Source organism: Pipra filicauda, unplaced genomic scaffold (assembly GCF_003945595.2).
Source record: "Pipra filicauda isolate LSUMZ 115617 unplaced genomic scaffold, ASM394559v2 scaffold19_size4547281_pilon, whole genome shotgun sequence".
NCBI lineage: Eukaryota > Metazoa > Chordata > Aves > Passeriformes > Pipridae > Pipra > Pipra filicauda.
In genome coordinates, this window is record NW_024104309.1 from 263,664 (window position 1) to 287,674 (window position 24,011).

Consider the following 24,011-nt stretch of genomic DNA (forward strand, 5'->3'; position numbering starts at 1 on the left):
CAAGCCCTTCATGTAGAGGACTTGCACGCACTTGTCTGAGTGATGCAATGCTGTGGGAGCTTTGGGATGGTAGATTTGGGCCAAGCTCATGTCTCGTGAGGCAGAAGCACGTGTGAGCTTAAGCCTTTTTTGTGTGCTGTATCCAGAGGTGAGTCAAAGCCTCGGAGTGGTTTGAGGGGTGTGCACAGGGGATCATATCCAGGACAAACCACATGTGTTGGACATCAGGGAGCAAGGCAGGTTTGCTGCTGCAGACAGGGCCTGGCATAGCACGAGTCATGGCTGCCTGCAGATTTTGTGTGCCCCAGGATGATCAATACTACCATTTTTTAGCTGTTATCCCTTTGATTTATGCTATAAACAAGCTGCACTGACTGATATTTACCCTTTCCAGAAAGTAAACCTGTGTCTGAAGGAAATGTGAATGATTCTGTGTGGACTGTTAGTGTTCTGTCAGCTTTTCCATTGTAGCTTCCCCTGTCTCTCGTGCTTGAATTCAGCCTCCAAAAAACACTCTAACTCCATTTTTTTTTCTTGGGGGGTGTTCTTTTTTATTTTTGCTTCCTGCTACCCAGCAGTTCCGCAGCAGTAAGCGAATGGGACACAGTAAGTTCACTCTGTACCTTTCAGCGGAGGAGTCAGTCTGAGAGATTTCTTTTCAGCCTTTTCCGCCTTAGGACCCTCTGTTCCCCAAAATGTCAGGTTTTTATTTGTTGTTAAATCTACTTCTCAGTTTTCCAGCAGCCATCTCGCTTGAACCGTAAGTGCTGTGTTTAACGTAGTCATAGCACTGTAATAACTGTCTGAGCTTGCCAGGCCTGAGGAGGGGTTTCTGCAAAGAACCACTTGGCCTAAGTGGGAGAGAACATACACCAATAACACAGATGTTGTGGTTGCTTATGGGGTAGGATGATCCACATACACAGCTGTTCTTCTACCACCAGCTGCAGAACTGACTGCTGGCCCCTTCTGCTAGATTTTCTCCCTGCCCAGCTGCTTTGCTTTGTAGTCCTTAGGGAGTACAAGTCTCAGGAGGCTGCATTTTGTGCCTGAGTGTCCTTAATTTAATATTTAGGTGCAACTGTCCTTTCCTGGCTTTGCTCACTGCAGTAGCTTGACAGAAAAGCATGAATTTTTATAAATTGTTTATGAATCTTTTCCTTCCCAGTATAAAAAAAAGCCTATTAAAATAAACATGCTTGGAGCTGTAATAAGAGGGTTTTGTTATCTCTCAGAAGTTGTGGCCTGATGCTGTAAGTTGAGCTGTCAGTGAGGCTGTCTGGAGGGCTGGAGTCAGTTCTCTGGTGAGCAATTTAGTGGTCTGGGATGTGTTAGTGTATAAGTTATCCACTTTCCTGAAGAAATTCACAGCCTGATGTTTGATGGGATCTCTGGAGAAAGGAACAAGGAGACCTAAAACTGACACAAAGCTGGTGAATGAGAAATCAGCCAGTGGAACCGTACCCAAGGTTGACGTCCCTGAGTCAGAGAAACCTGCTGTGCAGCCTAGAAATGTAAAAACTGTCTGGCTCTGTCAGGAGATTGTGCTTCCAGGGATTAATTACTGCTTTTTAATTACTGCTTTTCCCCTACAACTCTTTCTTGCTAATCTTTTGTATTTAGGTTTGCCCTAATGGTTAATCAAATTTCAGAGCAGGTGACTCTGCAGAGCTGCAGGTGATTTCCATCTGCCAGGTAGGGCTGGGTTTGCTGTGGCCAAGCTGCAAGGGCACTACCAACTCTTTGTCTTGGCAGCAGGTAGCCTTTTTGGGTTTGTGTGACAGCACAGGGACAAAACTTGAAAACAAAGTCCATTTCTCTAACAGCCCTTGTCACTGTCTAGGAAAGCAGCAGGCAGGATGCATCTAGTCTGTACCTCTTCTCCCTCTGCCCCAGTCCTATTTTTGGTAGCAAAGCTGAGCTCAGGGGACAGGTGATATTTTAAGAGTTGTCAGCCAGGAGTCTCTTTCATGGTTGCTAATCTTTTCCAACTCTTCTTTCCTAGTAATTTCAATGGAATAATTGTGAAAAATGCACAGGACAATTTTACAGTTTTGGTTATAGTTTAAATGAGACTACACCATCACTGCAGAAAAACTGGCTTTCTCCAAAAAAACACCTCCCTCTGAAGTGATCCATGATTCAAACCAGGTGTTGATTCTTAATTGGAGTCAGCAGCTGAAGAAATACTGTGCAGATTCTGCAAGTTCCTCTGGTGAACAGTGGTTCTGTAGTCAGTTGTTATATTAATTACTGACCATATTTACAGTGCCAAATTCCTACGATGCCAGAATTCTTATTAATTTTCCTTTAAGAACATCATGGTAGGAAGCGTGTGTGTGTGTGTGCATGTGTATCTGACCTGGCTGTCTGCCCCAGATGTCCCCTCCAGTTGGGAGAGGAGGAGATTTTTCTTTCAGAAGAACTTTCTAGCATTAAGTGTTCAGCTGTCGCAGTTATTCATACAGAGTGGCTACCTGGAAGCAGCAGTATAAAAAATTGGGTAACAATTTCATTACATGATGTTTTATAGCAACTGCTATTCACCTTTATAAATGAACTGTTCTCTCCTGTATGGCAGAAAAAGGCTTTTACAGTTGGCAGGCTGCTCATAATATTCTGAGGATTATTAAAGTAAGCTCTAGCTGTCGTATAATGCACAATATAATGGCGCGTGGTTTTACATTAATGTGTCTTGGGGGAGGATATTATTTCAGAATGTGTGTTCACATATGGATGGAGTTTGAGTCTTTTCACCCCAGTCAGAATGGCATTCACAGAAAAGGCCCCTGGACCATCATCCCAGCAAGTTCCTTATGAGTAATAAAGCAGTGAGAAGAGAAAATTCCATCAGATTAATCAAGGATTTTTCAAAAATACCCCAAAAGCACAATTTTTTTTTTCTCGCCTCCTGACTTTACATCTATAAATTGAGGTTGTTCTTAAGTTATTTAGGCTCCCTGCTAAGCACCTCAGCTGCTGGGCTGGAGAGGGGCCTGGCCATGTGTCAGGTTGGTGTTGGAGGGCTGGTGAGCAGCAAAGGCTGTGCAGCCCTGCTGCAGCTGTGTGTGAACCAGGGCAGCTGCCTTCACACAGTGTGTCTCATGAAAGACGTTTGCATATCGAAGGGATTTCAAAAAAAGAGCTGTGGGAACGGCTGGGGAAATGCAAATGGAACTTTTATATTTGCATTAATTAATTAGGCAGCAACCGCAAGGAGCATAAGCGCTACAGCTACTGGTATTTTAAAAAGTGTAAAAAATATTTAGGATGAACGTAGCTTGGAAGATGTTTGTCTCCTTTGTCAGACTGAATTAATAGATATGCTGTTGATCTGATGATAAAATGCAAATTAATATCGCAGAGTGAGACACACGGAGAGCACTGGATTAGGTGAGGAAGAAAATCTAGAGATGGAAACTTAGCAAAGTATTCAGTAGTGGAAAGCAGGTGGCTGTAGGCAGGATCTTGGGGACAGCAGTGAAGCTTTAACCTCTAGAACTATTAGATGTTATAAATTATTCATCTCACCTTTGACCGTCCTGAAAGGATAATTTGTGCATGTTGGTGCAATTCTAAAAACAACAAACAGACAAAAGCCCTGATAACATACTGCTGATATGTGGCGTAGAGGGATCTTAAAATAATCTTTATCCAGGGATTAAGAGTTTCTGATCTAGCACTGACCTGTTTTCAGAGTATTACAAATTCATGGCACTTGCAAAAACAAGACAAAAAGACTATAAAACAAGAGAAAAGCAGATTTACGGCAGCATAAGTAACCAAGGTAGGTTGCATTGATGAGGAAACTTAAAACTGAAAATCATGCTTGATGAAACCTTTTTTCTAGTTGAGAACCCAAAGCATGCTTGGGAATCTGCACATAGAAAGTGGCTGGGCCTTTTAAGCCATGTGTGAAAATGTTTATTTCCATTAGGAGTGAAAAATGCAGACCTCCAGATGCCCTCTATAATTTCTCCCCCCTGAAGGAGGAGGAGCCAGGGTGAGATGGAAACACAAACCCTGCTCTAGTCCTTGAGCCTAAATTAATGCCGCTGTTTTTAAGGGCCGAATAAACATTGGGAGTGAAGGATTTCTGTGCACAGAAAGCCAGGGAAACTTATGCTGACACCACTGACTTTGTGAACAAGAAGAAAGTTGTGTATCTCTAGGACTATGGCCATCTGAGGTGGTTAATCATTACTAGATTCATATGGGGAAAAAAATAATGATTAAAGTAAATTAAGGGCCAGAAAGTGATTTTTCTTTCATTGCCCAACAGTAATATGTGGGTTTGATTATTTGTTTTGGCCTGAGTTAGGGTTTTTTTTGCATATAGTAATAGAGTTAGCATGAAATTTCATCTTTGGTTTGAAGTGCCTGACATCTATATCAAATGATAAATAACACAGACTTTGGCTAGAAGTTCAGTATTTCGTAATTTTGTCTGTAAAAACATTTTCCATGGTTGATAAGGGAAATATGAGACACCAGAGCAATAAATTTCGTGCTCGTCTTTGCAGTAAAATAATAATCACTTGGGTAATACAGTCTTTTTTTATATATATACATGTCAAGGGGCCTCTAGCTACAAATGTGAGCTGGCTGAAGTGTGGAATCCTCACGTTGTTACCCTTGAACACCCGCACTGGAGTGAGCAGGACCTTGCCTTAATGTGGGTTGACGAAAGCAGCCTTTACACACTGTGAAAGATTTGCAGAGGGGTGATAAACCCTCGCAGACTGTGAGGAGGGTTGCACTCCGGCCTTACGGGCAGCTTGGAATTATTGTCGGATGAGCTTAACTTCCAAAAACGCTCCAGAGATTTGGTATTGGAGAAACCCAAGGATGCAGCTGCCAGCGTGGTGAGGGGCGATGGCTGCGAGCGGGGCCAGCCTGGGGGTGTGCCAGCAGGGCTGAAGGAGCCCAGCTCAGCTGGTGGGGGGTCATCAGGATCTGTTGAGGGAGCACTTCATGCTCCATCTCTTACTTTGATCCCTCTGGGGATGTCTGCTTCTCAGTCAGAGAAATCTGGGCTCTCAGATTCTCATGAATTGTAAAGTATTTTTAGAATCATACAGGTATGAACACACCTTTTCTTTTGACCTGTTGGAGGGGAGAAGACCCTTTGAAAGGGTCAGTGTCCATGTAGTCTATAACGTGTGCAGCTGTGTTCTTCCATTTTCCTGGTATGTTTGTGTCCATGGCTCAGTTTGGGCAGGTTTTTAATAGCAATTGGGAGTGAGATGAAAGTGCCAGCAAACAGCATGTTCAGTGCCTGGGCATGGAGCGGCCACTCGGGTTTATTTACAGGACTACCTTACACGTTTTTCAGAGCAGCCACACCAACCCCAGTTTTCTGCCTTCAAAGCATGAAGACGTCATGGCAACACCACCATTTCCACCCAGTTACTCATCTGACAGGAGATTCTTGTCTAGCATGTGAAATTGTAGAAGCCCACAGCTGGCAACTATAAATTCCCGCCTTAATGGGCCCTGTCAGACATGTAGCACAGGGCAGCTCTGCTGGGAGGGAACCTGAGACAGGATGCCTGAGGGAGGAGTGTTTCCATGCAGCTCTGGCTATGGGGAGAAAGCTTTTGTGTATTTGGCAGGGGAAAGGGGCCCAAGTGGTCCTTCAGGCCTCCCTTCAGGTCTTTGCAGGGAACACCCAGGGCAGAGAGGCTTTGCAATAATGCAGAAGCGGGTTCCCCGAGTACATGGTCCCTTGGTGGTCACTCGCAGAAAGTGCCTGTAAAAGACTAGAATGAGATTTTGTTCTTGTCTGGCCTAGCACAGGTTTAGAAGTTATGTTATTCACTCTCCGAAACTTAACCAAAGCCATGGTCAGTTGGGTAGCTGACTGATTGCTTACTTCAGAGCTGTCCAGATGTAATTGTTCTAACTCACAACAGATTCTTATTTAATTGTAGTTCCCTTTTGCTGTATAATGTTTACCGAGGTGATCAGTTTGCTGTTGTTCTGGTACAGACATTCACTATCAGTTGCTGTTGCTACTTTCAGACATTTTTAGGGTTTTTTGGATCTTTATTCCTCCTTTTTTCCCCCTCCTGTGTTTGCCTTTCCTGCACTATGACTTGCAGCCCTGGTTTAGGCAAGGGGAGCTGTTGCCTCCCGTCCTGCCCATGTTGGCACCAGCCTATGCTGTGCCTGTCATTAGTTATACTGCTCCTCTTTTTTATTCCAAGACATGAAGGAGGGGTGCATCTCTCTCCAAATGCTGAGCGTTCTCTACATCTGTGTCACAAATAAAGGAGGAAGCAGTAATGCTTTCTGCTATTGATTTAATAACCTGTTCAAAGAAGTACAGCAAAGCCCCGGAAAAAAAAGTTACTGAGAATTTGTGGTGTTAAGTTCTTGAAACATAAAACCAGGACCGGGTTCTGCCTCGAGCTCATGTGTTCAGCACAGAGGGTCGGCAGCATTTGTGAGGGGAAAAATGCTTTATTTTGCAGGCACCAAAGGTTGCAGTCACTTTCTGAATGCTTTATATCTGACAGGTCATCTGTAGGTTCAGCTGGTGCTTTTCTCTATCCAAATGATGATTAGAGAATACTTTAGATAATTTAAAGCACTAAAAGTCAGCTGATCTAAAAAGAGTTCTGTGAAATACGGTTTAGAGTAGTCGGGAAATTAATCACTTGGAGAACCCCTGGTGTGTTCTGTCTTTTGAACCTTCTCATAATTCCTCTGAGTTCTGCCAGGAAATCAGAGGGGGAAATCCTAGTGTAGCTAAATTAAGAGAAGATTGTGGATTCTACCCCACAGCTGAATTGCCAGTGGCATGCACAGTGTTCAGTGAAGAATTGCCAGGCAGACTTGTATCTGTGATTAGCATTTCTCATGAGCAAGGACTTTGCTGTTGGGCGGCACTGGTGAGAGGCTGCACACTCCTCGGGCAGCTTTCTCCTGGCCTTCCAGGAGTCTGGAAGCTGACTGTCCACTTCCAGTGCACCCCAGCAGTGAAATAAGAATGGCTTTATCGGGTTTTCCAAGCGCAGTGTTAAACTCACAGCTGGGCTGTGCCGGGTGTTGCTGATGGGTGAACACTGAGCACTGCCAGAGCAGGAGGCAGAGGGCACAGGAGAGGGGAACACAGCCATGTTCCTGCTGGGAATATCTGGAGGTGCCCATGGCGGCCTGTGCTCTGGAAGCACATGCATGTTTTGGAAGGTGGTTACTCTGTCAGACAGTGAAAGCCCGTGTGTCCCCCACATCAGTGATGAGGGAGCAAGCGGGCAATGGGAGAGCGGTCGGAGGTGACCAGAACAGCTGCACACACTCCTGCTCTCTGCTTGGCCTGCAGCAGTGTCCTCTGAAACATCAGCTTTTGCACTTTCCAAACAGATTAATCAGTGTGTCTCTGATGCAGCAGGTTTATTTTCAGACACATCTATAAGTTGAGTTTTTTTTCTGCTGTTTAAGAAGTACCATCAAAATAGACCTTTTGCAAGAAATTTTCTCCCTGTTAACAGCAGATTTATGGCTACTGGCCAATACTGTCCTAATAATGTTAAAAATTGGTATTTATGTATCAAAAAATGCTTTAAAAGCAAGTAGATTAAGTACCATGTTGATATAAATGTCAGTGAAAATATCTGACCTAAAGTTCAAAATTATATTCAACTAAAGTTCAAAATAATATTCAAAAGAAAGTTCTGAGAATGTGGTAGAGGAAGGACTGCATAATAGCTATACATTGCCTAAATTTTCTTCGGAAAACATATACCTTAAGCATTTCAGCAGTTGAAGTCCAGCTTGGGAGAACCCATAAAATTATATTAAAATATGAGAAGAAATGTAAAACTTGGGTTACTTACTTAAGCTGTTCTTCTTATTGTTCAGGTGACATTTTTTTAACCCACAAGAATTAAATCTACAGTTCTGGATTGGACCTTGGGTGGCCCAGAACAGCTCACGTAAATTTTAGTCATTACTAAACAAATAAAACCTTCCTTTCTAAAACTTAAGAGTAGGCAGTGCCCTCATCTTAGCAAACAGTTCTTCCTAAATGTAAAAAAAACCCCCCATAGATTCTGCTTTTTGTTGCACATGCTGGGGGCTCTCCCTCAGCCCTTATGTTGTTCAGTTCCCTACCACAGCAGTTTACCAGGTCCCTGTAAGGTTTATTTGCCTGCTGGCACGTGCAGTTTGTTGTCCCGGTATCTCATGTACGAACAATTCCTTGAGATCAAAAGCTTTTGCGGAGAACAACCACGAGCAGCTCCTTGCTCAAATACTGGCCTCAATTCTTTATCCCATTCTCAGTATAATTATAGCCCCAAAATTGCAAAGTAGGAGTGGGAGTTCATACGAATATTTGTAGGACTAAGAGAGGAAAAATTGAATACCAAGTTCTGTGCTACGAAACGGTAGGAAAGCCTCTGTGGTAGTTTTTAACTGAAATATTTTAATTTTAGGAGCAGGTCCCTGTTCCTGTGTATCACCCAACTCCAAGCCAGACCCGGCTGGCCACACAGCTGACAGAAGAAGAGCAGATCCGGATAGCGCAGCGGATAGGCCTTATCCAGCACCTACCTAAAGGAGTCTATGATCCCGGGAGAGACGGCTCCGAAAAGAAGATCAGAGAGTAAGTCCCAGTCACACGTGGCTGTTGCCTTGCTTTGTGACACTGCCCTGATCTTGCCATTCTGTTTCTGCCTTCTTTTCAGGGGCTGTAGTTTAATGTAGCTTTCTGAAAAAGGAAATGGCCATGCAGAAGGCTGATGTTATGAGTGGCATCCCTGCCTTTGACAGTGGGGTGGAATTCAATGAGCTTTAAGGTCCCTTGCAACCCAAACTATTCTGTTATTCTAAGGCTCTTGCCTTTCTCCTATGCAAGGATACTCCTCACAGTATCTACAAATACTAAAGTCATCCAGGAGTAGATAGTACACTATTTTTCATTTCCAGTTTGGTAACAGCAGCTTCAATATTTTATTTTTTTTTCCCCCCCCAGATGTGTCATTTGTATGATGGACTTTGTTTATGGGGACCCTATCCGATTTCTGCCGTGCATGCACATTTACCACCTGGACTGTATAGATGACTGGTTGATGAGATCCTTTACCTGTCCATCCTGCATGGAGCCAGTGGATGCAGCACTGCTTTCATCGTATGAGACTAACTGAGCCAGGGTTTCTCTACTGAACCTCCAAGGAGACCATCCACTTCAATGGGTTTGATCCTTTTGTCATTCAGCCCAAAGAGCCAGGAATTAGGAATTAAGATCATGCACAAAGTATACATTTCCTGATAAATAAATAAAAAAAAATATTCCTGAATGGCTGCAAATATTGGAAAACATAGTATTTTAGAGACTATAGAAAAGTAGGTTGTTATTTTTAATGTAAAGCCTTGACCCACCATTGTCTTTTAATGTTTGTTCTTACACCCATATATAGGAATTGTGTAAAGTGTTACAGCAACTGTAAATGTTTAAACTGCGTGTATCCAATTTTATTAGCAGCAAGATAAGAGTATTTTTTTCCTAAATAAAGTAACCAGTTTTGTTCTGATTCTTTTCACAAGTCCTGGCATTTGGGTCAAGGCTTTATTGAAATCTACATTTTATAACACTGGCACAAAGAAATAGTTTTAAGCTTGTTTGCACAGTTCTTTTTCTTTTTTTTTTTTTTCATTGGAGATGGAATTCATTGCCTTAGGTCTTTTTAATAGTGTATTGTTATTGTTGGGCTGGCTCTATGCTTGAAAACCAGTTTATTTATAACCTGTTAAAAGTGCTATATTTTGTTTGCAGTTAGGAATATGCAGACTTCAAAGTGATCTCCTAGCTTGTAAGCAAACTGAGATGCATTATCCCTTTTCTACTAGTGATACAGAATATGAAGATATAAGACCTACAGTGAAACTATGGTTTCATGGGTTTTTATAACTTCCTTTGGTTTTGATGAAATAACAGTCCTTAAACTTTAATATGTGACCTTTAACTTGATCAGATTAAAAGTGGGCCGGATGAACAATAAATAGTTAAGCTGCCATAACTGAAAAAAAAAAAATATATATTTGGAACTAATGTAGTGTTAGTATTGATCACTTATTCTACTTTTTTCTCCCTAAAGATGGTTGTCTTGGATCATAGCAAATGGATACTGCATCTCTCGTTCTTGTAGTCCTTAGGTTATCAGAAGTTAAGAATAAACATACTGTATCTCAGTCTCCTGTATTAAATGTATCTGTTGAGCCCTACTGGCTGACACACCAGTCCACCAAACAGGAATGAACTCATAGAGGAGAGAATTAGACTTTGTTCTGCACATAAATGCAAAGTTTATATAAACCCAGACTGTCAAGAGTAGCAGTGGAGGGGGCAAACAGTCCTGCTATAGCCAGAATGACACAATTAGCTGGTTCCTGTAGCAAACAGTATGTGCTTGTTAAGAGAGGCTCTGGCAAAGATTGTAGCTGTAAAGACCTTTTTCCACTTAGCATGATTTTTTTCCTTTTTTCTTCCCCCCTTTGATGTACCTACTGTGACCTTTATACATTCAGTGCCACCCTGATACAGTGAGAAGCAATCTCAAGTTAACCACAGCAAATTGGGGATGTTCTTGATTGTGTTTCAGCTACAGTTTGAGTACTTGATACAAAAAGTTGTGTTTAACAACCCAAGTCCTCTGTGGACTTACTGCATTTACAGTGTAGGGGAATTGTGCAGGTTACGGATAACTGGTCAGCAAAATGGAGTCAACATGTTTGTTTGTTATCCCTGCAGCTGACAGCACCCTGCTCCCTTAGAGAAGAACTCCAAGGAGCAGTCAGAAGGAACTGAAAACACTCTGCAGTTCTAGATTCACTCAAATGGCCACACATTTATCTATTTATCTGGACACAATGTTTTGCTGAATTCATACATACTTAATTACATGGATCAAAATCTGGGAAGAGAGACCTGAAGTTGTGCAATATCATTGTTCCTTTTCATCATTCCATGTGTGTTCCTTTGTGTCCTCCTTTTTTGTCTGTTTGTTTCAGGGGTTGGGTTCTTTTTTTTTTTTTTTGGTATAACAATGTCCACATTAAGTATTCATTTCTTTATCTTGTTAAAACTGGCAAATGAACAATTTGAAAAAAACAGTGTTGTCATGGTGGTATTAGTCTTTATTTATTACAAGACTTGATTAAGAAAGATTTAAAAGAAAGGAAGTGATGGATTACTGAGCTGAATGCTTTCCTAGGCACTCTGTACAGCTGAACTTTTAACACTGATACACTTACTGGGCTAAGGGAAGAAATTCCTTTCATTAAAATACTTGTTAAATAGCAAAAAGGTGTGAAGGGCTAAACCTAGAGCAGATTACACAAAAACATTCCAAAAAGTTTAAATTTTACCTTAAAGACAAATATGTAAATATAACAAATAAATCAAATGATTTTTCAAGTTTTTAGGTGCAGTGCTGTTCTGGATGATTTCTAATTCAAAGAAGAACTGATTTGAACTTAATGCAAAATAACGTATAACCTTAATTTTAGCTACAGTTGTGGAACCAGAACTGTGTCTTAATTCTACCATCTATAAGATGATTTACCTCCTGTCTCAGAGTAGTCTAATAAATTACTCACACTTCAAACACATTAAGTCCATTTACAGCACAGCTGTTTCCCAACCAGAGCCTGCTGGGAAGGGCTGGCTCTGACTCACCTGAACCTCTTCACCCATAGCCCTTCTTATGCCAGGGCAGTATGTTTTGGGGTGGGCAGGCCCATAGGAAAATGCCTGCAAAGTGATTTGAAGGAAAAAAAACAACAAAACAAAAGCCCCTCTTACAGCTACTGTGTGCAACCACCTGAGTTTGCAGATGCCTCTTGCATGCTACAGGAATTACCACTTTAATCATTTCACATCTAAAGATGATAATCCTCATTACCTGTTGGCAGTTCATTATGTAAATCTGGGAGAGAATCATAAAATACATAAAAAAGCAAAAAAAGCCAGCCCAGAGAATTTCTTCGTGAGGAGCTGGTGGTGTAGAAGGGCTTGAGCCACAAAAGGGTTTAAAAGTTCCTACAGTCCTGCAGTTCCCCAGGGCTGAAAGCAATTCCGTGTTTGGAAGGCTGACAGTGTCCTTTTGCAGTGGCAGGAGGGTACATTTCTGGGATAAGGGATTAGGAAATACCTGAACTTACTTCAGTTGCCACAGTTTCAGGGCTTTGACATTTCCTGTCCTTGTGCAATCGTGGTAAAGATGAAGATTCCTTTGAGTTAGTGTGTCAGTAAAATAAGTAACAACATGGCTGAAACCAAATGTACAGGGCCTCTCAGCAGTTAAATCCTGGATTAAAATGGACTCAGAAACAAAGTGGATGCCAGCTGATATAGACACAGTTTGTTACAGACACCACATTTTATTAAAAGCATACATTCTAGCTGACAACCTATAAACCACATGAATAAAGTCTGTTCAGAAGAACCCTTCTTGACTTAATACCCAGAATAAAAATTAGTTTCAAGGATTAACTTCTGCTTTTATATAGCACTTAACTTTGAAGAATATAATTTATGCTAACCATCCTTTGCAGATTATCTCGCATTTAAACCTGTTCTGGGATAAGAGTTCAAGGGCTTTGGAAGCCTTGGTATGAAATGCAAAGTTAATGCCTTGTGATAAAAGAACAGTTTAAACATACTCTGCAAAAGCATCTTTTTGATTTAAGCAAAAGAAATAACTACATTTTCATGCTAGCAACTGATTTATTACAACATCCACTCTGCACTGATACTTTGCTAAGAAAAGCTGCAGAGAGGAGTCTATAATGAAAAAATTCTTTGTGCAAAAGGCTGTCTGTGTTCCCAGCAGCACAGAGGTATGTGCTTACTCAGCAAGAGGGGCCCAGCCACACCAACTGCACACAAAGAGCCCCCAGCCCTCCCCTGTCCTCTCAGTTGGAAAACAAGCAGCAGTAACTTCATAAACCTGTTCTTTGCAGCACCAACCCCTCCAAAACATTTGTCTTTATTTCAAAGAAGGCATTTCAACACCTCTGCTCACAACAGTGAATGTTCCATTCACCGCACACATCACTGGCTGCCCACACCAAGCACTTTTCCTGGCCCCACTTTTAGTCCCCAGATGCACTTTGGTCGGGTTCTCACTGCACAATGACAGCCAAACTTTTCAAAAAGCTTTGGCTACAGAGCCTGCTACCACTGTGAGTATGCATACAGAGATGTTTTGTGTATAACTATATATGCTTTCTGTGTGTGTGTGTGACAGATCAGACATTGATAGACCTTTAGCAAAGGCACCATGCATGGAATTCCTGCTGTTCCTTAGAAATACCAAGAAGTATTTGCACCAGTGATGAGCCCAGCATCAGAGAATGGAAACCTAACCCACGACCCAGGTATGCACAAGCCATAAGAACAAAAGCCAAAGCAAATTTTTCACAGTAACAATCAAAACCATTGGAATAATCTCCCCAGAGATGTGTTAGATCCCCTAACACTGGACACTTTTAAGATTCAGCTGGACTGAGTGCTGGGCCACCTTGCCTGGACTGGGCTTTTGGCAAGAAAGGTTGGACCCTGAGGTCCCTTCCAACCTGGTATTGTATCATTCTATGACTGAAATACCAAAACACTAACTGTCCCTGATGTCTGCTTCTAAAAATAACATCTGCAGCTGCCCAACAGAGGCTGTGCAACCTTGGGAGCGATGACAGCAGATGAAGATGACATTGAACATGATCCCTATGTTCTGTGACCCTCCAGAGTTGCTTCACCTCCCCACAATGATTTACTGAGCTCCACTGACCGTCAGAGATACAGGAGCAGAGGCAGCTTCAGGCACCTCACACCAGCACCTTCACCAAAACCCCAGGAAAAGCACCACGTTCACAAGCACCAGCTCATTGTAGAACTGCACCCGTGACATTGTGGACACCCCCCGGGGCTCCAGCACTGCAGGCAAGCAGCCTGGAGAGCTCCTGCACTAAGGAAGTTGTTCCTCACCTCCACACCCCATGTGCTGCAGGATAAAAGGAAGTGAGAGGAAAACTGCTCAGAATATTGCAGCCTCTACTTATCTTCTCTTTCTCACCACATCACTATGGTACTTTTAGGCCACAGACCTAAAACTGCTGTTGCTGTACTTGTCTAACACGAGATAAACTTTTTTCTCTCTTTTTTTTTTTAGTTGAATCAGCCCATAAAGAACACGCAGGGGGTTATGACTGCTCTGTTTTGTATTCTTTCTGTAAAATAGTCAAGGAGAGAGAAAGCAGGTAGGCTTCACTGCAGTGCATAGTTCTAAATAAACATTTAGCCAGCAATGAAGGTAAGTAGGTCTAGAGATTTAAAAACCCCAGAAAATAATGAAGCCCAGTCCTACAGAGGCATGGTTGAATTTGAGCAAACGCCATGCAGAACTTTACCACGGTGCAATGCAGGTATTTATTAGCTCTGTGCTGTTCATAAATCTTGGAGACAGGGATTGACTGGGCATGTTTTTAAATGAAAGTATTTGTGACTTTTTTTTTTTAACACCTGAAGCAAACCTAGATAGCATCTTAAAGATGCTTTAAGATGACAAATCATTCAATTAAAACACTTGCTGGTACACGCTTTGCACATAATCTACCACCAAAATGTATTTGCAGAACATAATGAGAAAAGAAGCAAGTTCATTTCTAGTCTGTTCAGGTTTCCCAATCTCGTTCATCAGTGACGTTTCCAACCATTAACCACTTTCCTGTACAGCAGTAAACAACATGACTCACCTCTTTATCTTCTCCTCTTCCTCCCAGAGGGCGAACTGAGTTGAATGTGTTGCTTTGGTCATTTCATACACATTTGCTTTGCTGCCATGTTTTTATGCTTAAGAAGGCAAAGAAATGCATCTTGCAGGTGCATCTAGAGGCTGAGTGTTGTATTTAAAGCCATGAGAGTGCTTTTGTATTCTGGGGCTGACCTCTAGGAAAGCCTTGTCTCCTACAGAAGAGCATTGCTTGATCCTTCTGTTCTGCCAGAGGCACACAAGCTGTCACAGCTGTCAGCCCATGAGCTTTTAGTAGCCTTGGACTTAGGCTGCAGATAACTAAAAATACCAAGGCACTCAGTATAGAATTTAATTCCAAAACCAGTGTGAAATGGGAGGAAATGCTTGATATGATCCTGCTCTATGCTGCTATATTTTATAAAATGCAGTTTCCTAAGCCAAGTTTTGAATTTGTAAACAACCTGAGGCCAGGCACAGTTAGGAGGGGACAATCTTTAAACTAACCATCCATAACATCATGTGCTAATTGTAGTTCACAATAGAACTGCATATCAGTAATCAAAGCAGGCTCCTATGCCACTGGTTTAGTTGAGCAATCATAAGTGGGTGTTTCAAGATAATAGTAGTTGTATCATGTTTGTGACTTCATCAAAATCTCTTCTAATCATCAAGAAAACCTGTGACCAGGTTCAGCTTCAGCCCACCCTTCTTGATCCAACAGGTTATATCTCATCTCCTGTTATTTCCAGGAGCTGGGAGTTGATGCAGATGCACCTCATCAGACCTCAGTGGGAGCTGCTGGCTTTTCAGCTCATCTGCCCCCTCAGTTTAAGGAGAGACCCTACATACAGGGATTCCACATAACACATCTAATGATAAAAGTGATGCTCATTTCATTGCTTTTCCCTTCCTGCCCAGCACCACTTTCAGGTGAAGCAATATCTCACATGGCCACTGCTGCAGACATCCAGGAGTATGAATTTCTGCCCCTCCTCGGTCACTGGCAGGAAACTACTTATCAGTGTTAAAAAAAATACATAGAAAAAGAAATATAGTTTGTAGGTTTTATGATAAAGGTCCTACCAAGTCCAGAGAGCTCTCTTCTGGCATATGAGTTAGTAATTTTTGTCTTTGGGTAACATCTCTGGCTTTGCTGAGGACCAGGAAGAGCTGATTGTGGCAATTGTTGGCTAAAGCCTGGTACACAGTGAGGTTTCTCAAGTATCACTCAGCTCAACATTTGAAAGCAGAAGGTAGTGCTCCTTCTGCAATTAAGTGCTCCTGCAGTACTGCTTCCATTTCCTGAATCTTAGGCCATGCTCCAGTCTCTGATTTGTGATTCCATTAGAATATCCGCTATTTTCCACTAAGTGAACACACTGAACTCTGAGGTTGTTTGAGAACTCACACCAGTTGTGCTTTCCCTAATTCACTGCACTCAGGACCTCCAGGCTGATGAAGCAATTCCCTGTTCTGGAAAGCTGCTCCAGGCAGAATGCAGTAGCCTCAGGAAGAGCAGTGGAAAAACAATCCCAGCATCGACCTTCCAGCCCAGACTGACACCCCGGAGTTTTTGATCCCCACCACGGAGGAGCACCAAATGAAGTGAACTGATGAGCAAAGTCATGGTGGGCAATTCAAAATGTAACACACTGAAAAACTTACACAGTGGCAACGTACCAGACCTTCCACTCATCCTTTAGCAAGCAAGGTGCTACTTTCCCTTCAGTGAATTCATATTATTAGTCCATAAATCCTTGTTGCATCAGGAAGGTGATTATTTCCTCTTGCTTGGGAACCAAAAAGAGTGAAAGATCACAGTGAACTACAAAGTCCTCAGCTGAAGCTGGAGATCAGGTCCACAATGTCACTGGTGCTGGTGTTCAACCAAAGCTGACTATGAAAATCTTCTGAAGGCTATGAAAACCTTAGGAAAATCTTGGGATTTTCATTGCTGCAAAGCATCAGGGAAGCTGGCTGTGTATTGCATAGTATGTCCTTTGTGCAGTGTATCTATGATCAGGGGAAACTCTGTTGTGGGTGAAATTTCAAAGAGGTTTCAGTGGCCTTGAGAAATGAATCTACACTCAGAAGGATTGTTCACTTTCTGCAAAGTAAAATTTATGCTAATTTTCACATGGCATTATTACTTGCTTAGAAGATTCTAAGGCTGCCAAAATATTTGAAAAGGACACAACTAGAAAAAGAGGCGTTATATGCAATAATAGAACAAGAAACTTTTTTATTCTATACAAAGAATGACTGAGTTTTTACACTGAAGTTTTGATGTGCTGCACGTAAATAGCGTAACTGTTTATACTGAATTTTATCTGAATTGAGAAATTTATCTGAACTGAATTTATCTGAGAAAGTCACTTTATAAAACACATTCTTCACCTATGATTTTGACTTGGAAAGGCTTTTATAAAGGGTGTCTGTTTTTAAGACAATGCAAGTTCTCCTTGTTGAGGAACAGGTGGTTCTGTCTCCTTGCATATTATTTTGCAATTATAAAACAATGTAATTTCCTTAGAGAAGGTAAAAGCAGAGCTATAAAGTGTTGATTTTCTCTTCTGCTGGGAACAATCACTTTAGAAAGGACATTCACTGTGAGGTACATAGATATGAATCTTCCTGGCAAACATCTCCATTGGAGAAAAAGGGCTGTCAGAAGACCTCCCATCTCCACCCATCAGAATGGGTCATGGGGAAGAAGCTCTTTTAAAAGGGAGGTAGAAGTGTGCCCCAAAAAACCCATAGGCTTACAAACATAGAACTAGCCTGGAGAACAATAAATATGAGTCAAAGCTGTGTTACAACTAACTTCAGCAGTTTTGCAGCAGTTCCATGGCAGCCAGCATTGGAAAGCAGACCCAGCTCATTGCTCTACTCCCAAAGCCAGTTACACGGAAAATCTCCCAAAAGATCAATAAAGAGCAAAAAGACAAAGGGCTCCTTTGTACCAAGGGAACCTGCTCCAGCCCCAGCTTCTTCACACAGGAAGCATCAGCCTCTTTCAACATGGACATCTCCAGTTGGGCAACCCTAAGGACACCCATCGTAAGGAACGGAGTGTCACAGGAACCCCTGTATCGCTGTGCAGCCAGAGCAATATTGCTGTTTCTTAAATGACCTTCAAGGACTTGTGCTTTAAATTTGATATAAACTTCAGATCATGTTCATTGTGGCAAAAACATTTTCTAAGAACTCTGCATGGTCAAGGAAGAAGTGACACAGTTTTATACTGTCATCACCTTTCCCCCCTACAATCCTCAGTAAATTATTCAGCCGCTACAAGCAGCAGACTTGACAGGAAAACCAAATTAAAGTCAAGGTACCAGCATAAGGGAGACCATTCTTTTCACCAGCAAGTTTTTTAAAGAAGCAAAATGTGACTGGTAAAAGCTGGTAAAAGGGAACTTCCCATGCACAACTAGAAATGCCCAGGATCCAGAGCTCCTCCCCGATGTGTTCCATGTGCACCGAGGTTTTCTCACACCATTCCAACAACGCAGGTACTGGGAAAAAGCGATGCTTCCTTCTCAACTGCTGGCAGCATGGATCCAAACAAACATTTAGAGCTAAATGAGATTAAATCCATGAAACCTGAAGTTTTGTTGTTTGGGGTTTTTTTTCAGTTGTTCCCCTCTCTCGCTAAGCAAAGCTACAACATAATGTTGCAAACACAAGAAAAAGGCACACGATTGAAAACTGAATGACACAGATGTAAATATTCAAAAAGCCACTGCTGGAAAAACAATATTCAGGGTTATATGGTTGGTTTTGAGAGGTTTTTTGCCATGTTGTTACACGAGATTAACGTTTTATGCATCACCTTTAAAATTTTAAGTTATTTGGCTTTTCACTGACTTGAAAGAGAGGGGAAAAATAACTCTAAAGTGTCAGTAATTTTCTGCACCAAAGTTTGCAACAAACAGGGCATCAAAGAAGAAAAAGTTACGACACTGCTGAGGCTCCAGAGTGCATTCCATTTTCTGGGGCGGATTTGGCTTGGTGCAGGGCAGCTTGAATCCTGAAATGTGTCCTTGTTTCCATGGAGTAATTCTTGTAGTTTTGTCTAAAACAAAAGCAGATCCACTGTGATGAATATATATATATATATATTTAAAACATTTTCAAGTTATCTTTGTATTACTGTTTTAAGCAAAATAACTATAGACAGAAAAAAAGCCTTTCTTCACAAGCTCCTTTGCTGCCTACTCTGAAATACAAGGCATGTGTTCCTGGCCAAACAATGCAGTTCTTTGTTCTTTATTTGTAGTGCCACTGTCTGGCAATTACCAGAAAAATATAGCTTAATAACAAATTGAATCTGGTCCACTCAATCAAAATATTGAGTCCATATTAATTATCTGTAGCACCCACTTAGTTTACATTCAGAAATTAGATTTCCTCCCCCCTCAAAACATAACTGACAGATTTGAATACAAATATTTTCAGCATTTTAAAAAATAATTTTAATAAAGCAGACTGAATTCATCAGGGTCATTTCAAGAAAGTAAAGGGGGGTAGGGAAGAGAAAAAAGAGAGAAAGAGAGGCTGTCCTGAACCAGAAGAGGGAAACACTCCACCTCCATCCTATGGTTGCCAATGATGTGCACTGTGTGTTGGAAGTAAAGCCAGACAATTTGCTGCCCCAGAAGCTTGGAAAGAGAAAGTGGGCACACCTGAGGCTCTGTATCAGCTTTTGAGGAGCAATACACCAGGCCCAAGGAAAAACTGGCAGGAGTTCCACCACACACATCTAGTGGCTGACTCGGCTCGGCACTGTCACCTGCCTATAGTCTCCAGTAGCTCTGTCATGCTCTAAAAGAGTTACTGGAACATTCAAAGAATCTGTATTATCATGGAAAAGCTTATATAAAAAAAGAAAAATTGCCCCAGGACCACATAGAAAGTGCAGATCCTACTTAATAGGAATTAACATGTCAGCTCCTGCAGGATGGATACAGAATCCAGATACCAAAGAGGGATTAGACCATGCTAATTTTCTTTTAGAAGATATTTGTCATCTTTACAGAAACATAACATTAAGTATTAAGCTCTGTATACCTTAAAAGCATTTCAGTTCAAAATTCATAATTCCAACCAAGCATGGTATCTGTCACTATGGCAGTCTCTTGCTGAAAACAAGGAATTCCACACCCATGCTACACCAGCTTATAATTTTATGTATGCAACACCCAAGAGGCTGACTGAGAAAAGGAGGTGACTGGGTTCTGCTGTGTGCTGATCTAAAACCCTTTGGAGTTTTTTTTCCTTAAATTAAGTAGATTTTGTCATGCAGAGTTAGTACTTCTCATCAGCACGCTGATATTCTTGTTTGTAGCTCACAGCCAAACAAATAGAAACACTTCCATGCACGACCAAGCCAAAACTGTTTATCATCTCGTTCCACTCTTTCTCCCAGAGTTGAAAATTCCAGCCAGCAGCAGTATGTGGATTTAGGTCAAGCAAATCAAGCGTCATGCACCAGCCAAGTGCTCGCCTGCTCTCCTGCCAACATAATTCTGCACTCCCGAAACCCACCGCGGCCAACGCGCTTCTCCCCCTCGAGGCTGCCAAGACATTCAGTTTGTAGCTGAAAGCTTATAAATCAAAGCATTTTAATGCCACAGGTGGAAGTGTAAGGACTGCACCTTTTTTTAGGACTGACTGAAATACCAGGGGGGGTTTTGTGGTGGATCGTTGTTTCTGTGGGGGTTTTTATATCGTTACAGCCTCCACGAGTTCTTTGGGCCCAGCAAGTCTGAGTATCAGCTTTCATACACTGGGCAACAACAAATTTTTCGGAGCTGCAGTCTGCTGGAGCTCCCCTTTAAGCCAGACACCTTCCCTTGAGGGGATCTGGGACACTCAGAGCTGTCAGGGAAAGGTGCAGTGGTCGAGCAGCAAGAGACAGAAGTTCCAGCTGGAACAAGCAGCTCCGAATCATTATTTTCTAGATCTCTTTTTACTAGAGATTTGAACAAAGGAAATTAGGACAGGAGAGGCATGTTTAGAGGAATGTGAAGCCAACTGAAACACTTTCCATTGCACTTTGCTAATGCAATTTTTGCTGCTCTTAATATCTTCCATGAGTTTACAAGCACAAGCAGAGAAGATTAAGGATTGCAATATTTTAATTTTTGTGCTGACAGGCTTTTGGCATAATCTTTGGTAGGCTGATTCGCCACTCTGTCTTGCAGAGAGGACTGATTTGGAAAAAAAAAAACCAAACCATAAGAACTCTATCTGACCTCTCTGGAACTGGGGGCAGACACCAGTTTTGTAGCTGCTCACACCTGTGTCAGTGACTCTCTGCACTGGGAAGGTGCACACATCTGGACTCATTCAGGATCCAGAGAGGTGAAATACCCCTGCTGCTGCTTGAAGAGGGCGAGTGTTGTTAGGGTTGGATTCTCTCTCTCCCCACCACTGCTAAAATTTTGGCTCAGCATAGAAGTAAAGGTTCAGACAGAGGCAAACCCTGTATTTTGTTAATTTTATAATAAAGAACACACACGATCAAGTCCAACTTCCTGATAAACCTACTTTGCTAGAAAAATCAGTCACATAAAATAGCAAAAGCAGGTGGTTTAATTGCTTTTCAGATGCAGATGAAACAATACAAAGATACTAAATGCAACCTGAAGCGTTATCTTAAGTGTATTTCATCAAGGAACAGGCCCTGCTAGCCATTAATTAAAGTAATGCTATTTTAGCCATAACACAGAGCTTTGATTTCATTTTATACATCTTTTATGAATAAGTAAATATTAAGATTATTACATTTTGTTACACATGGATTATTTCTTATGGAAGCCTCTGACATTCCAATTAACATATTTAAATTTTTTTTTTGCTCTTCTCAGAATTGATGTTTAAGACCCAGACTGAACAAACCTAACACCTACCACTGGCAAAGTCAAACCAAAACTAAGGCATGCATCCTTCCTCTGAAAAATTGAAATGAGTTTCCATGATATTAATGAAATGTTTCTGCTTCCTGCTAACCAGTAAAATACCAAACTGACTCATCAGACATCAACACGGGCTTTTCACTTACTTTGCTTTTTCCAGAAGTTTTATTGCTTCTTCTCTTCTATCTTGGTCTAGATACAGTATTGCCAACTCCAGCAAGGCATTTGGAATTAGATAATGATCATATTTTATCTTCTTCTCACTGCATTGGAAGAGAAATAGCCTGGAGACCTTGAAATGATATATCGTTTCCCTCATTTAACAGCTCCATACACGAATAAGCAGGAGATTAGCTAAGATCAGAAGGAGCAATCAATCTCTATTATGACACTTGTCATGTTCCCTACCCCAAGATACCTTCCGGGTTATTAAATGTGTATTTTGCATAAGCATCCTACACAATATGTACAATCTCAGGATTAGGAAATAAAGCCTTTATTATCAGGGAAGTGTTAGAAAAGATGACAATATTATGAGCTGTAACCATGTGAACTGACAAGAAGAGAGGCCATTCAGAAGTTCCAAGTGTAATCATGCTGCCACCTGTCTCTGCAAACTGCACTTGGCTTTTTGGGTGCAGCTCCTTCATGACTGGGAAGAGGAAGGGGGCAAAAAAAGGTAAGTGGTATCTTAAAAAAATTATGCATCTATAGTCCCCTAAAAGGAGAAAATACCTCAATAAAAATTGCAGATTTGAAATTCTTCAACACATGGCTAAAAAGACTGGGAATTAAAATTGAAATTCCTTGAAATAAATACCAAAGGTACTGCAGTCCTCTCCCTTCTATTCATATCATGGCTGCATCTCCTCTTACTTGAAACTCAAGAGCTCTCCTACATGCCAGGTATGAAAACTTACTTTAAATAGATGTAATTAAAATGTTCTTCTGCTTCTGAGATCTTGCCCAAATGCTTGAGGCATAATCCCTTTAACAGCTTTATCACACACCGGTCATCTGCTAGTAATTCTGTAGCTGCAGGATGGAGTAAATGGCACATTTTAGAAAACTCTAGAACAGAAGAGACTTTCCTACCCCGTAGGGAAACTTCTACAAAGGCAAGTGTGAGCACAATCCATTTATTGGGTCACAGGACAGAAGGAACTAATTGGTGAATTTAATTTAAGGCAGAGACAAACAAACATCGACCTTTTCATAAATCAATCAAACTTTGTCTAAAAATTGTTGGGCTATTCTTTCCTTCCCTACTCCCACTGAAAGGCTACCCCATTGTTCTGACATCCAAAAACTAATTTAAGGTGTTAATTTTGTAAATACTGAGGCTCAATTTGTAATCTCTCAACCTTTATTGCCCTTTAGTAGGTACAGCTCTTCTTCCTTGACTTCTAGTCACATGGCCTATTCGTAGGGAGGTGTTTTAACAATTCTCCACCTTTGCTTGGCTAAAAAAAAATATATATGAAATTTGCTACCTGCACCTCCCATCTCCTCATCTTCCTACCATACCTTCTTTACACCTCTTCTGAGTATTTACTTCTAATTATGAGTGCCTGGTTCGAAGTCATTACTATCAACACTCCTCCTTCATCAGAACATTTCTGCACATTTCAAAGCAAACATCTGGCTTTTCCATAGCCAATCCGTATAGGCAGCTTAATCTTAAAGTTTACAAGCAAAATCTACAGCCTGCTTAATCATTTCCAATTCATGAAATCCTAACTAAAAAGAATTTCTACAAAATGTGTGATACTGCATCTGATGCTGTTGAATGTCATCCTGTTTTCACTGCTCCAAGCCTTACCTGGTTCTTCACTTATCACTCCAGCTGATTAAATGCTGACACAGACTGCACGAAACAGCTGCTTCCCTTTGGAGTATTGAGTCGGAGGCCTTGGTCCTACAGTTGGAGTCACTTCTATTGCAAATTCCCACAAAGGCTCCTACATACATAAGTCACCAAAACAAATCCCAGGGAAGATGCCCAAAGACTATCCAGCAAACTAACTTAAAAGAAACAGGCAAGAGGGCAAAGGTTGACACACTGAGTATGTGCACAGTGAGATGACTCAAGGCCATGGAAGAATTATTTCATAAGAATTAAAAAAAACCACCAAACCAACAGTTGCCTCCTCTTCTGGACATCTGTCCCAAGAACACGTCCACAGGCATGTATTTCCTCTGCTTATATCCTACAGACTGCCCCAGACTGTGTCAGCAAACATTTAGGAACCTCTGCTAGATGCAAACCTGATATGCATAACTGTATTTTTAGATGTTACTTCTGCTAAAAGCCTTGCTTTTACATCTT

The 24,011-nt window shown here is 41.5% G+C and overlaps 2 protein-coding genes across 5 annotated transcripts in view; one reads left to right on the forward strand and one right to left on the reverse strand.

Annotated features, from left to right (window-relative positions):
- Positions 1-11,422, forward strand: part of RNF11 (ring finger protein 11) — a 31,361-nt gene extending 19,939 nt beyond the window's left edge. Inside the window, exons 2-3 of the mRNA XM_027739430.2 lie at positions 8,442-8,611; positions 8,981-11,422. Of these exons, the coding sequence (XP_027595231.1) occupies positions 8,442-8,611; positions 8,981-9,152 (342 nt within the window). The 3' untranslated portion in view covers positions 9,153-11,422. The remainder of the gene's footprint in view (positions 1-8,441; positions 8,612-8,980) is intronic.
- A 5,554-nt stretch (positions 11,423-16,976) lies between these two features.
- TTC39A (tetratricopeptide repeat domain 39A) overlaps positions 16,977-24,011 on the reverse strand; it is a 45,191-nt gene continuing 38,156 nt past the window's right edge. For all 4 annotated transcript variants that reach the window (XM_027739428.2, XM_027739427.2, XM_039380614.1 and 1 more), the window contains exons 16-18: positions 22,603-22,717; positions 21,829-21,945; positions 16,977-18,837 (exon numbers count right to left, since the gene is read on the reverse strand). In XM_027739428.2, the coding sequence (XP_027595229.2) occupies positions 18,717-18,837; positions 21,829-21,945; positions 22,603-22,717 (353 nt within the window). In that variant the 3' untranslated portion in view covers positions 16,977-18,716. The remainder of the gene's footprint in view (positions 18,838-21,828; positions 21,946-22,602; positions 22,718-24,011) is intronic.